This window comes from Epinephelus moara, chromosome 18 (assembly GCF_006386435.1).
Source record: "Epinephelus moara isolate mb chromosome 18, YSFRI_EMoa_1.0, whole genome shotgun sequence".
In the NCBI taxonomy this organism is placed as follows: domain Eukaryota; kingdom Metazoa; phylum Chordata; class Actinopteri; order Perciformes; family Serranidae; genus Epinephelus; species Epinephelus moara.
In genome coordinates, this window is record NC_065523.1 from 12,046,917 (window position 1) to 12,062,232 (window position 15,316).

The following is a 15,316-nucleotide window of genomic DNA, read 5'->3' on the forward strand; positions in this document are numbered from 1 at the left end:
ATGTTCATGCAGATATCTTGAGGTGAGAGTTCAAGGGACCCCTTTGAAAATGGCCATGCCAGTTGCTCCCTCACCAAAATTTAGCCAAACTTGGGCACATTATTTAGCCCTCTTCCCAATAAGCTATGCTGACATGATCGGTACCAATCGATGCCTTAGGTTGTCTAGTTTCACAAGATAGCACTACCTAGCTTTAAAAATGATGACACCACAGTAATGTTGGCCTCCAATAATTTTTTCCAGGGGGGCACCACTGCTTACAGCAGCAGATAAACATCTGTTCTTGCAATGAGATGGACTATATGATACTAGTACATACGATAATAATAATAATGTAGCCTCAGTGTCTCCATACTTTTGGCCTAGTATATCCTCCTGATGTCCCAGTAGCTGCATAGTAACACATGATGAGTCATCAGTTGTACCGCCTCTCAACAGAAATTGAGTCAGTTGCTGTATCATACAGTAGCTTATAGATCAGAAAACGAATAAGGCTGAATACGCAAGTTTGTTCTTTAATCATCGTCTTGTTCTTGATGGAATAAAAAGCATGGACAAACTGTTAGTAGCACAGATGAACATCAGGAACACATGCAGCATCAGAGCAGTATAAAAATTCAGAATATACGTATACAAATCTCCATATATTTATGTTCAACCCATTCAAAAAAAGAGACAACACACACTTTTCCTTTGTCTTTCTTTATTTGCATTAGCATATAGTCCACTGTACAGTGAGGACAGCAGCCTCTCGGCACCGACTGGACTGCAGGTCTACCATGATTCTGACCACCAACACTTTTAAACTGCTTTATACCCAGAGAAGCAAAGTTCCATTAAGATACCAAACACAATGCTTTCAGTTACGTACATGGAAGAGGTGGGACAATTCACAAAGAGCATGATTCCAGTATGTTGAAGAATCTCCAAATCAAATACTCCACGATTTTTGGTTCTATAAATACAAGTTCCACGTTATTATTCTTCTTATTATTTTTTGTCTTAAATCACTGTACTAACCACTGAGATGTGTCCTCATTAAGATGAGTCAAGACCATATGATTGATTGATTCAGCTGCTATACTTACATGACTGTGCGTCCGTGTGTTTGTGAACAAGAGAGAAACAGAAGTGTTGATATATTATACAGACATGACTGAAATGAACACCACTGTAATTGCAAATGGTGTTTTTTCTTTTTTCTTTTAGGCTTTACAATTCTCTTTTAACACTGCAATAAGGGGACCAAGCAAATTTACACGAGGATTTGTTTTGTTTACTTTGTTGTCTTTTTTTTTTTTTTTTTTAAATGTATTTGTTGTTGCAGACTGGTGTGTATCTATTGATGTATTTCTATCTTGTCGTGCTATCAGTCCATATACATAGGTGAGCTGGGAGACGCCGGCATCTGATCCATGAGCCTGCAGACGTAACCAGCTACATCGACCGAGCGCTCCTCGTACATCTGGATAAATGGATCTTTCTGGAGTGGAAAAAGAAACAAAGTCGAATTATGCAGTGATATAAGCTCCTACAAGTGGAGACCAAAAAAAGAGTGTATGACTGGATTTAAGTCAGTTTAATACATTACTTTATGAGTGTATACAGACAGGCCAGCAGCCTTCATGACAAACTCACCAGTAGCTCTTTGTACTTTGGCCTTTTCGACTCATCCTTTGTAAGGCTAGAGAAAAAATAAAAAAAAGGATGCAGTTCAGCCATTTGTCCACCAGGGGGGCTACTAGAGCAAGCAGCCACTGGAGTTTGTACTCTGTGGCCCCTTTCACACATGCACTGCAAACCTGAAATTATCTAGACATTTCCCTGAGGAACTGCATGTGTACAAACAAAAATGACTGAATCAGTTGGCTCGGACATTTAACGGACTTTATCTTGCCAACTCCCTAGTATAAAGGCTGTGTAATGTCCGATTGAGCCCATGTGTGAATAGGCTGCCCCAGGAATGAGTCCTCAAGCCTGCAAATGAGTTAGCATGTTACCATTCACGGTTCCCTCATCTTGAAGCCGATGGGTTTTTGGTTAGATGCCTGACATAAGGTCAGTGGTTAACACAAGCTGAGGAGATTTTCACGTTTTGCTCTACAACATAAAATACATAAGTAAATACCCCACTTATGAACTTTGGAGCTTCTGTATGTCTTACAAAAGGCGGCTGCTAACAAGTGGCTAAATGAGTCTACAGAACGTCATTATGCTGAGCCACGCTGAACACAGTCTTACAGTCTTGTTATGTTGGTGACGTTAGGTCATTCTGTCTATTACAGCCATGTGTTGCTGCAAAATGCATTCCCAGCAGTGTTTCCTTACCACACGTTGACAAAGGAGATGAATTTGGGAGAGAAGCGCCTCTCCTCCGAGTTGCTGAGCTGTGGCGGGTCTCCCCTCACCACCTGGGTCAACTGGTCGAACACACTGTTCCACTTTGGGTAAGGGAACCTCCCTGTGGCCAGCTCATACTGAAACACATGATGTACATATAACATGATCAGGACAAACTCATGTTTTAAAACTATCAATCAGGTGTGAAATAACATTAGAAAACCCAACAGATACAAACATATAGGCATACTGGGTGTTCTGCAGTGTTTTATATTAGAGAAACTAAAGACCACCTTCAGTAACATCATAAAAAATGTATATAAAAGCAGTAACCTTCTGGGGAAAAAGAGCAGAGGTGCTGTTTCTCACAGTTAATGCCATAAATTATTCATTCATCACTGAACGTATGCCAACTGAGTGTCCCATTTTTATGGGAGAGAACGTGCTATGTGATGTCCAACTCTAGTACAAATCATGTACTATAAAACACAATTGATTCAATTTTAAATTCTTCACTATCAGGTCTGTATTTTAGATGCTTTTTTAACTTTAAATGTACATATTTGTATAATTTCTCCACACTCCTTACTAACCAATCTTTCCTATGAATATCTGATGGTGTGAGGCACTTAAGGGTTATCAAATTGTATTTTTAACCAGCAGTGGCACGTTAACACTCACCAGTGTGATTCCCAAACTCCAAACATCTGAGCGGACGTCGTAGCCTTGCCTGGACGCACTGGGGTCTATTCGCTCTGGCTGAAAATCAAACAGATTAAAATTTGAGTTTAGAAACAAAAGTAGACAGCTAAATATAATTCATACTGCATGTCAAAGAAATACACAAGCATTTAATGTATCCTGAAGACTCGTGTGCTTCTTGGTGACAAGGACACAGTATGTGCAACAAAGAGAAGAATTTTAGCCATTATAAACATCACAATGTCGTTGTGGCAAAACTATGTTCTGAATCAATGACATTGCTTGGCTCAAGACCACATGTAGCTACACTGTTACTGAATTGGTGCTTCAGAAAGAGCTTCAGTTTGGCAGCTACATTTTGTGCTGTAATGATGCGCACATTGGTGGGATAAGAAGAGAGAAAAATAACAGAAATATGGTGCTGTACACTAGAAAGACAATCATGAGTATGGGGACATTTTCATCTGATACCAACTAAGCAAAGGTTATAGCTGAATAAATACTAATCTCTAATCACATTGCATTACAATGTAACTCATTTAAAATGTCACATGAATATGAACTGTTGAGTTAAAACATGAGCCCACAGTGGACGCATACACCACACAAGTAAGGTGAATTAATAAAAACTGTAAATAGTTTATATGAAGGCTTATTGGACATTTACATACGTTGCACAGTAACATTACTGCAGGACCAGATTATTATGAGGGTAATAAATAAGGCTTCATTTTTATTGCTCATATATGAGTAGTGCCTCAATTATTAATTAAACAATGCTACTTGGTCTAAAGAAAGTCAGAAAATTATGAAAAATGCTGATCAGTGTTTCTCAAAGCCCAAGAACACATCTTCAAATGTCATGTTTTGTCCGCAACCCAAAGATATTCAGTTTACTGTCACAGAGGAGGAAAGAAACCAGAAAAATAATCACACTCAAAAAACTGCAATCACACAATTTGACTTTTTTTCCTTAAAAAGTTACTAAAGCAGATCAATCCATTATCAGATTAGTTTGTGATTAATTCAGTAGTGGCAAACTAATTGATTAATGGTGGCAGCTCTGTCTATGAGATTGAATCCTTAAAATCAGAGAGTTGTTTTGGTGCAGTGTTAAAGCGCTGCTGTACATTTTGCAGACCACCAGGTGTCACTGTGTGCGTTCAATTTAAAGCCTCAACCCTTTCTAAGCATCTACAGCTAGTGATCTCCATAAGGCTTCATCTGCTCATCACTAGATAACTCATACACTGGGACAGAATAAAGCTGCATGTCAACAACTTATCATGCATTTTGACTTTTAGTTTTATGATATGAAAAGTGTTTAGTAAAAGAGCTCATTTGAGCACCTAAATTGTTTCTCGAATGTCGCTCTGAGTTCCAAACACAGGTGTTCATGCCCAAACTGGGTCAAAACAAATCCACTGCTCGACAAACTCGCCCCTGAGAATACCAAGACAGCTCATCACCTCTGGGCATGTTTTCACCTGCACAACAAGATGCCATCAGCTCTCCGGCTCACACGTAAGTAGCATGTTCCTGCAGCATGGCTCTGCATGCCTCAGGAGATCACGTCTGCCAATTCTGTCATTTACAACCTCGCCTCCGGTTCATTGCAAAACTGCAGACCAGACGTGGTAATGAAGTGCGTGAGGGGCTGCAGAAAAATCTCCTGCTGCTGTGCAGAGAGGAGGAAGCACCTCGTTGGCCCATTTACAGGCCTGATTTAGATGCTGATGTCACCCAGCAGAGTGGGACAGTCTGTGCTGCAGCACTGATGGGTTTTATGGAACAGCAGCTGAATACTGCAGAGAGCCCGCTCACATCTGCCAAGACTGGAAGTGTTTAGTCTGCACAATCACAGCAAATAAATTGTTTAAAAACATATAAACAGCACTAGCGGGGAAACGATTAGACAGCAGGTTCAATAATCAATTAATTATTTTAAGTAATAAATAAAAAACATTAGTGAGATTCAGCTTCTCCAATGTGTGGATGTCAAGAAATACTTTACCCTCAAAATGACCATATGTGTATCAATTACTCACTTCCTGTAACACTGAATTCAAGAAGAAAACATGCTTCCATTGTTGATGAAAAATCCAAAAACTGAGAAAATTCTCGATGATTCGGAGTAAAGGAAGGCCACATTCAACAACTGTAAACTATATTAAAACATCTGTTTACAAACGCTCACATTATTTGTGCAGTTTAAGTCTCATATATCCAGTTATATGCTGTGTACTCCCCAAACACATGCACAGTAATACTGAGAACTAAACTGAAAGTGAAGCTTACCTATGCTCTCTTCAAAGCCAAACCTCATTGATAAAAACACAGAATTTACGTCACTGAACACATGAACTGCTATGTTACAGCTGACTGGATCAGTTAGTTAGTTTGTGTTAATGTCTGACTTTGGTGGAATCCGAACTACTCCTCAAAGTCACACAATAACAAACAAACAAATTAAGTGATGCAGGCAGCAGTAGACCAGCAGCTCCTGTGTTCACCGAGGTAAAATCACTGTTTTTATTAATGGAGTTTGGCTTTAAAGCGAGCACAGGTGAGTTTAACTTTTAGTTCAGTTCATTGTTGGAATGGGCCGTCCGTTTGGAAAGTACTGAGCATATGATTTGGATTATACTGCACGAGTTGTGTGAGAGTTTGTAAACAGATGCTTTGATATAATTTGCTGTTGTTTTGCTGGACCCCTAGAACTTCAATGCATTAAGAATTTTCTCCATATTTTGATTCTTCGTTACCCGTGAAAGCATGCGAGAAAAATAAAGTTTTCTTCACTAATCCAGCGTAACACAGGGAATGTATCTAAAAAAACAAATGGTCATTTGGGGGGTGAAGAGTTCCTTTAACAGCAATTTTTAAAAAAGAGACACAGTTCATAATCATAAGAGATGAAGATGCAACAAAAAAGAATAGTTAAAGATGTAAATCCCCCTCCTTTGTTCTCATTTCTGACACATTATAGACTAGATGATTCATCTTTTCATGTGATGAAAGTAATTGTTAGTTGTCGCCCTAAACAGCATTACAGTCAAACACCATCATAACCATGACCACAATGAGCTGTGAATAAGAGCTACTGGTTCAATAAAAAGCTAAAAAACACCTCATGCGTCCAACATTTGAATGTTGCCTGAGGTAAAAAGAGCGTGTTGTGTATATGCTATCGTAGCCACTTATCCAAACAATAAGTCAGGCTCCCCAGCTGTACTGAGGTCAGTTTTTCTACGTCATTAAACCTGCTGTAACCAGCACGGCAGTGATCAAACACCTGGAGAGTCCGCCAGCTGGAAACAAGAAACTGGAGCTGAGATTCCTGCTGTGTGAGCTCACAGCCGTGGGAAGCTCCTGCGACTTCCTTCGAACCACGTCATGAATGAAGCTCCCTGCCGCGGCCTTTCAGAGGGCAGAGTGTATGAGCGTGAGGTGGTGGTGTGCCGCTGGGTCGTGATGGTGCCTAACCAAATTTAGAATGGAAACTGCTGTGGAGAGACCGGAGGGGGGGTTGAGAGGAGGAAGGGGGACGTAACCCCACAAGAGAAAATAACCTCGAGTGATGACGACATGCTGAGATCACCTCTTTGAACTGCCAAAGATTTGGTGCTCTTCAATTATGTTGGCATGCACACGTATATATTTACACACAACACGCACGGTGGCTGCTCAACAAAATCATTGGCCTCATTAACAGGCAGCTGAGATAGTGACAACCAATTGATCATTTAAGGATTTTAATATCTTGTTGTTATCCAGAAAAAAACAAGAACTTTGAAGACATCATCTTGGGCTTCAGAAATTTGTGACGGCCATTTCATTGAGTAATCTACTGATAATTGTCTTGTACTAAAGGGGAACTCCTTTAATGTTACACATCAAGATGTGTCATCAATATACATCAACTTTGCCCATCATGGAAATCACAACTTAGCCTATGAATATCTTCTGTAGCTCTGGTCTGAAAAAAAAAAAATCCTGATGATGTCAAGAGTGATGTCATCAGAGTTATCCAGGTTTGGGCTTGTACATTTCCTTCTTTTTTTTAAGCAGACGGCCTGTGCTACAAACTGGAGAGTTGGAGTTTTAAAGAAATGGGCATTTACCCAACAAGGAGGGTCTAATGGATGGGCCACGTCTTCTGACGGTGTCCATTTTACTTCGTGGGAGTTGCTGGTCTACCACTGCCTCGATCAGTCAGTGTGTAAGGTCAAGCAGAGAAAATCTTCCAAATATAGTGTACACTTTTTGCTGCAGCCCTGCCCATAGCAGTACATTGCTCAGCTTCTGTGCTGGTGTATTTGATTTATCAAAGAAACAAAGTACATAAAATAAGTAAAACTGAAACGTCAGATCGGTTGGACCACCATGTTAAACTATATGTATCTTTAAATGTTATGTCTAAAAATGGAAATGGAAATGAATAAGTTTGCTGATTTCACACATAGCCACAATGCAAAACGACTGTCAGTTTTCTCATTTGACCCATTTACAATGTTAACGTTATGTTTGAATGGTCTATATGGAAGTCCTCCTTCAATCAGTAATAAAGATGATCATTAGTTGCAGCCCTAAGTCAGTCAGTTATGTAAGAAATCATGTCATTTACCACTGTGTGCTTGGCAACATTCTCAAATTGTTTTCTCTTCCAATACACCACAGGTAAGTTAATGAAATAAAGATGAAATGGGTAATAAGATTATTCCTGCTCCAAAGTACAAACGTGCCTTAACAACACACAGTCCAGTATCTGTTGGTCAAGTATTGACATGTGTGGCTTTCAAAACTCACTGACTAGCTAACATGTCAAAAAACTCCCAACTATTGGCATATCAGTAGCGTTTTACATTCTTAAAGCAAACAACAAAAGGAGTTTATCACCAGTGACCACTGACCGCGGAGGACATTTTAGCTGAAGGGCCAAAAACTCCAGAATACAAATAGGAAAACAGCAGTTCCTATTGGTGCATTATAACCAAACATTCTGATGTCCCTTTTCTAACAGGTCTTAGTCAGGGCTATACTGATTCATCAGGAATTATCTTGTACACACACACACACACACACACACAAAAATATGACTGCTGTCTTGTGTCAGCAGACGAGTCAGACGCCTGCCCTGATTCATCTTTATCTTTTTTGCTAAATTATGGGAAACAAAAGGTAAAATTGTTTGACTCGTTTTGACTTGTTTTGACTGAGGCAGGCACTAATGGAGTGGATACAGCTGAGGAAGGAACTTTGGTTGATCACAGATCTTAACATTGAGCACAGTCTCATGGTGGACACCCAGGATAACTGTGACCAATTCAGTATCAGACCAAATGTCTCCCCTTCTGTTCCTGGGATATGACGTTGAAAAAATGGCCAGTAAAGTGTTTTTGCACAACATTATGATGTCATAGTAAAGCCGACCTTAGACTTTTTGGATATTTACATATTAATAACATATAAATGTCATCACTTCACAGTTTTATCCTATAAGACATTTATATGAAATGTTGTCATAATTAGCAAAGGTATTCTTGAGTTATGGACAAAAACATGCTCAGTGACCTTGATGTTTAACAACCAAATTCTAACCAGTTCTTCGTTGAGTCCAAGTGGAGGTTTGTGCCAAATTAAAGAAATTCCCTAAAGATGTTCTTAAGATATTGCGTTCATGAGAATGAGACGAACAAGATCACAGTAACCTTGACCTTTGACCTGTATTACTTAAATCAAATCAGTTCATTGCTGAGTCCAACTGGATGTTTGTGCCTAATTTTAAGAAATTCCTCATGAAAGAATAGTGCTTCTGGCCACGGCTATCGCTGGCGCGGAGGCATAAAAACCTGCTGCGACCATTTGTTTTATCACAAGCTCACTGTTACTTACTGCCATGTATGGTCTGCAGCCTGCATCTCTGGTTTTGGCGATAGAGTCCACCAGCTGACCGCTGATGCCAAAGTCACACAGCTTTATGTTGCCGTTCCTGTCCAGGAGGATGTTTGACGGCTTAATGTCTGTGGGAGGATGAAGAGAACCAGGTGGTTAAAGGTTACCTGAAGGTGTACAAAACTAGGATAATAAGAAAAGGTATCGTCTTACCTCTGTGTATTATTTTCAAGTTTTCTTTTAAGTGGTTTAGTGCCTTCACAGTCTGCAAAACACAGAGAGGGTTTAGCAGCAGGAGTCGAAAATAAGGCGTCTTTATTTGTGAAAAGTGGGCCAGAAAAACTTACTGCTAATGTTATTTTCCCTAATATTTCTTCTGGAATCACTTCATCTAATGAGCAATATACAAATTTGTAAAATTTGTCTAACGAGGTAGCCATAAGTTCCATACAAATCCAACAGTCGCCCTGAAACACAAGAAATTCAGTCATGTGTTGGAGAAATTAAAATATATCACTTTATAAATGAGAACAACGAGCTGAAATGTGAGTTACTGTCACCTCTCTGAACAGAGCGCCATAAAACTGCACGATGTACGGACAGTCACTACTTCTCATGACCACGTCCAGGTCCATCAGCAGCTGCTTCTGTTCCTTCTCATCAACTGTCGATCGAATTCTCTGTGAAACAAACATGATGCTCAGAACAACTTCACACCTGTAACCAACAAATCTGCACCTGGATATCTACATGTCCGAGGTGAATCACCTTGACCGCCATGATCTGGTTACTCGGCTTGTGCACCATCTTATTGACGGAGCCGTAAGCCCCTCGGCCGATCTCGCCCAGATCTTTGAGATCCTCAGCTGTGAAGTCCCAGTGCTGCTCCGGGGAGATCTTCAACTTTCCTGATGACTCGATACTGTGTGTTCTCAGCCTCTCTCTGCCAAAGACAATGAGTGAGTGTAAAGAGACACAGAGACAATCAAAATGTCTAAACGTAGTAGCCCTGGCCTTCTTTTGTAGGACTGACATGATGACAGACAAAGGTTCACTTACATGTGCGGGTTCTGAAAAGGCGGCCCGGCCGTGTTCAGTGTGAATCTAGTCGTGGATGTGATTGGAGGGTTGGCAAAGTTCAGCTTCAGGGCTTTGCGTTTACCTGAGCAGGAAAAAGACACAGTGAGGGCGTCAAATCTTAAATGAAGCAACACCTGTTGAGGACTGAGCAAGACCAAAAGCAAACTCACCCCACACTGAAGGTCAGAATGATGAACACAAACCATAAAATGAGATAACAGAGGGAATGAGGAGACAAGGACATTTATCCAAATTTACTCCAATCCATGGATATCATGCTTTCCATAGAACGAGGGGATAAGAACTGGCAACTTCTGCATCACCATATGTGGATGTTTTAAAAATACATTCCAAATCTGCAGTCATATTTCCAAAAATATACTCACCTATGAGCCTGGAATAAAGCATATTCACAATCCCACATACACCCATTTGCTGGGTATTTTAGGATTTATGTATTCAGTAGGAACCAATGGGCCTTGGACTTAGTGCCCCAGACAGACTAAGGGGGTGATCACACCTACAAGGAGGGCTAGAAACAAGACGCCAGTAAAACAATTGATTCCCTATGATACAGCGCGTCTGACTGGTTTTCAAGCATTTTTTATGACGAGCATCTGTCTGGCATCCTTTTAGACGCGCATTCTTTTTCTGGCGTCTTTTTAGACGTGTGTTTGTAGACGCTGAAAGTTGAAATAATCTCAACTTCTGGGCGTCAGGCACCAGTAGCACCATAGCTCTGTCTTGGGTCCATTTTCAATGTTTTGATCGCCCGGTTGCGCACACACCCCCCACTCTACAGGCGCTCCTCATAAGGAGCGCTCATTGAAAGGACATTTCAGGCATTTCAAGCGTCTTTGAAGCGTCCGCGTTTCTAGCGCCACCTGTAGGTGTGATCGGCCCCTTACACACCATTACTTGCAGCCTTTTCATGGGATTTCTTGACAAAAAGAAAAATACAGAATAAGACCTTTAACATTTATTGCTCTTGTTTATTACTCATCCTGTCGAGAATGAATGGGTGCTGTTCGGCCTGCAGAAGAGGCTTTATTTGCAAAACAATATTTAATAAAATCATTTAAAGTCGGTTAGCTAGGTATGTCATGTTAAAATTGTGTTTGCTTTATAAAGTAGAGATGTAAATCACAAGTTTCATCAAGACATACAGTAATATCGATTGTTTGGACAATACAATATTCGCTGATATCACAAAGGCTGCCACAATACAATTTTGATTTGATTCTCTTCAAGGGCTTCATCAATACGAGATGATATCAGTTAATATCTTCATTGTCTTTTTCATGGCTGCTTGCTGTTGTCTGCCTGGCCTTAGGCTGCAAGCACTGTTTAAATGTTCAGAAAGGAGATGGGCTTGGATGGAAATGGTGACAGACATACCATGGGAATTTCAAAAAAAGGTGTATCTTAAATATGTTTTTATTTGCATCAATGATATTGAATTATTGATCCAGATCGTTATACTGTCACACTCCTACTATACACCAAACTCAGTTTTGCACTTAAATTGTGCTGAATTTCAAGAGTGGGCGATCCTCTATCTAACTATATTTCTTTTTATAGATGTATTGGTATATTGCAATACTGATATATATTAGAATTTAATAAACTCTCTGGAAAACCAATTGAGAAGCTCTCTGAGACTCTCGGAGTCTGAATACCTCTACTTTATCCTGCCGTCCAATTTGCAAAACGATGACTATGACGGCTGAAAATCATCTCCGGTGTATAAATTGTAAAATCACCCAACTCATCTTATGTTGGCGTCACCTGTTCAGCAGCTGCCGTACATGTTCACCTATTCATGAGTGTTCTGTTTGAAGGCGTTCAGCAGAACTGAGTGTACTTACCACTGTCTTACAGTCAAATACCTAAATCCTAATACTTGATGCAGAAACACAAACGTAGCATGCTGCTAAAAAAAACCCAACACCTACATTCACAGTGCAGACACACACACCAACCCACACACAAACACAAAATAAAGGGAAAAAGAAAACACTGATATACGACATGCTTCTCAAGGCCAACTGCTTTGATTTCACCTTGGATCTTAGGAAAACACTCAACGCTTGCTCCACCCAAAATACCACAAGAATGTGTGCTCTTGGATTCCAATCGGCTTGAATGGGAAAACATTGCTTGAAATGACAACTCTGGAGTGTGTGTACCTTGTCTCGACAAGCAAGCGCTATGCCGAGGTGCACCCATGCCAATAAAAAAGAAAAGAAAAAAAAAAGAAGACAAACGGCTAATGTGACAACACAGGCACTACTTTGGCTTGTTAGTTGCACACTGAAAACCAATAAGGTAGAGCTTCCATTACAGCATTTAATCGGGAGTTTAATTAATGTAAACACAGTTTAGTTGGGAGAACTGTTCTATCAAACTGAGGGAGGAGAGTAACAATCAGTTCAGAGGATCTTGTGCTAAAATATAAATGGAAGCTCTGAATTTTAGGCTTGTGCCGATGAGAACAAACTTACCTGAGACTGTTTTTGACAAGAAGTAGGAACTAAGCTGCACTTTGTGGGCAGCACATTTACTCTGCAGTAGGTATTTGATATGAAAATGAAACTGGTTTATTAACTGTCTTTGTAAATGTGATAAGAAATACATATATGCAGGTGTCTGACAAGCTGCAGCTTTATCATATGCTGTTAACTGAGCAAGTCATGTTAAGCACTGAGCTGTCAGCTACCGGCACAAGCCTACTTGCAACCACCAGAAGTCTTGACTTGGATTAGTTGAAAACAGCAGGACAGACTCCCCCATACCAGACTGTCAGGCGGAAACAAAGGGATGAGAACTGTTGGTGCTGAAGCAAAAGAGGTTTGGCTTACTTGGGGGAGCTCCAGACAGGTTTATCTGAAACCCTAGAGGTGAGAAGACAGCTTTTATTTTCTTCATATTTCACCTTCACTTTGCCAGCTTGTTATGCCGTCTCCAAGAGACTGCTGTTGTTAGTTAGACCTAAAGTTACCTCCCTCTTCTAAAATCACCTCTTCCTGCTAAAAAAAAAAGGTTTCCATTTTCACCCAACAAACAGGGTTTAGTTTCTTGGTTGACAAATGATCACAGAAATTGGCCTTGCTTTACTAACATGTCAAACACACAGCATCTATCGCAGGTTAAATGCATCATCTGGAGGGTAATGCATTAGCATGCACACGCATTTATGAAACAACTTGAGTATGGTGAAGTATGTCGTGTGTCAGTTAGTGTCACAGAAGATGAAGGAGGCAAAATTAACTGCAGGTGAAACAAAAGAAGGGATCTACCATCATGGAAAACATTTTACAGTGTAATAAATATTTTCTCGGGACAGCTCACCATCATTCAGCATCATGTCAGGAGTTAGGAATCATTTGTTAGCAGCAGTAAGGTAAAAGGTGAAATATGGTCAGGGAAATGTGAATGAAAGCACAGGATTACACAAACAGGGCTAACTGTAAGATACCTGATCATCAATTATATTTATAAAATCAAATAAGTCACATCATTTAAAGTCTGTTATTCTTAGGATTAATTAAAGTGGTAGCATCTTCTTCTTTATAAAGAAGGGTACTGGGGTTGTAAAATCAAAAATGCATCTCAGTTAGAAGTCTAATTGTAGAGATTAATTTACAGTTAAATCAACACATCTTCACTCAGGACTTTTGAAACTAGCTATAAGGTCAAACCTGATCAAGTATGACTATCAGACTGAGTACACAGCAGAGATGAGAACTTCACCAAGTCTAATAAAGCACTACATGTGATCTGTAGTTATGTTCACTCTCTCATCTTGCATTAGGAATGAAAAGTCAAATTGGATTTCTATTCAAACTGTGTATCCTACTCCAGGAATTCAATGAAGTGTATAGCTACCTGTTTCACTCTGACATCTCCAGCAGGTATTGGACTCTGAAAGTTAAAACGAGACAGTGTTTGTACAAAAAAATAGCACTGTAATGAGCATTTGGTTCGGTTGTGTTTGGAATGAAGAGACTGGTTCGAGTTATTTCTGTTGGCAAGCCCTCAAACGGACAGAGCAGCTTCAGGTTTCACAAGGTTCACTCCATACAAGAAGGTTTATACATGGACTCAGTAGTGCAAGATGAGGTTATAAAGAATAGATGAAACCCCATCAGCTTTACAATCAATTCAATTTGGTTGTGCATATTGCCAACTGCACACACCCAATGTAAGATGACTTGATACAATTTCTTAAATGTGAGGGTGTTTTGATCAATTCGGCATATTTAACATTTACATTGCTCTCATTCAAAAGAACGGCAATTCACTGTGTTTGTGTGGAAGACGCATGAAGCCTAATTTAGGAATAGCAGACGTCATGGATATCAAGGGAGCTGCAATTTACATACACGATGACACACAGACTACATCTGTGCCGGACTGTGTATCTTTGATGACTGTATGGTTTTAGAAAAAAAAAATTGACAATTGACCTCTATAATACATGTAGCCATGGTTGTAATCCCATAATTAACCATTTTTTAAACGGAGTTTGGCGAGATTTTCGCCAGACAAGAATGAATAGACTGTAATGTGACTAAAAAATGTCAAAATCCTAACATGGACATTAAAGGCATTTCGTAAAGAATAAGAAAATAATTCATTTTCCAATTTTGTGCAATTAACAATCAGTACAATCCTCTGAGGAAAAAATGCTCGTCCGTTCCCTTGGGAATCATTTCTCAGTCCTGGGAGTAGCCTGTGCCTCCCACGGCTAGCCCTGCTAACATTAACCTTCACTGCAGCAGAATGGGAGCTCCCAGCCACAAGCACATATCCGTACATTACCTCCACTTACCCTGCATGCTGCTCATTGTAGTAATGTGCTGAGACTGGGACTGGTGATGGTGGTGCGGTGCAGATCCTGCGTTATTGCTGCTGTTGTGGCTGCTAGATGTTGTTGAGTTGTTAGGACTGGGAGTCGCCATTGTTGTGTGTTTGAATTCCATCAGCAGCGCCGGGCTGCAATGCAGATACACGGAGAGCAACTTCACCCTTCCCTCCCAGCCACAATAATGACTGCCTCACTAAAGGCAACTTCGCGCCGCTAAACGACCCGGTGGCGACTGCAGGAGACGCGTTAAATTATTAGGATTTTTTAAAAGTTTCGGGCTATGTTAAAGGCTACAGATGTTGTAACGTTGACAAAAACAAACATCCAGCTAGGCTAAGCTAACTAAGCTGGCTAACAGCACTAGCCAAGAAGCTTTAAGACCCGCAATCAGCTGACCAAGTGACACTGACATGTCAACACCCACAGCGT

General features: G+C 40.2%; 1 protein-coding gene across 3 annotated transcripts; it reads right to left on the reverse strand.

Annotated features, from left to right (window-relative positions):
* Positions 1 to 686: 686 nt before the first annotated feature.
* On the reverse strand, positions 687 to 15,309 carry map2k4a (mitogen-activated protein kinase kinase 4a). Of its 3 annotated transcripts, XM_050069075.1 has the most exons (13): positions 14,852 to 15,309; positions 13,906 to 13,941; positions 12,879 to 12,911; positions 9,997 to 10,099; positions 9,706 to 9,880; positions 9,498 to 9,617; positions 9,285 to 9,404; positions 9,151 to 9,202; positions 8,938 to 9,065; positions 3,022 to 3,099; positions 2,329 to 2,477; positions 1,639 to 1,684; positions 687 to 1,483 (listed from the first exon to the last, which is right to left on the reverse strand). In XM_050069075.1, exons 1-13 carry the CDS (start codon positions 15,000 to 15,002, stop codon positions 1,370 to 1,372), a joined length of 1,305 nt encoding a protein of 434 aa, XP_049925032.1. In that variant the 5' UTR covers positions 15,003 to 15,309; the 3' UTR covers positions 687 to 1,369. The 3 variants fall into 3 exon arrangements, with proteins under 3 accessions (XP_049925032.1, XP_049925035.1, XP_049925033.1); XM_050069078.1 differs by lacking the exon at positions 12,879 to 12,911 and having other exon boundaries at positions 9,997 to 10,087; positions 14,852 to 15,308; XM_050069076.1 differs by lacking the exon at positions 12,879 to 12,911 and having other exon boundaries at positions 14,852 to 15,308.
* Between the last annotated feature and the right edge of the window lie 7 nt (positions 15,310 to 15,316).

Coding starts and splice junctions, on each gene's coding strand:
- map2k4a (XM_050069075.1), bottom strand. CDS start 15,002: ATGGAATTCAAACACACAACAATGGCGACTCCCAGTCCTAACAACTCA. Junction 13,942..14,851: donor TACAATGAGCAGCATGCAGG/GTAAGTGGAGGT, acceptor TTTAACTTTCAG/AGTCCAATACCTGCTGGAGA. Junction 9,405..9,497: donor ATGGCGCTCTGTTCAGAGAG/GTGACAGTAACT, acceptor CTTGTGTTTCAG/GGCGACTGTTGGATTTGTAT.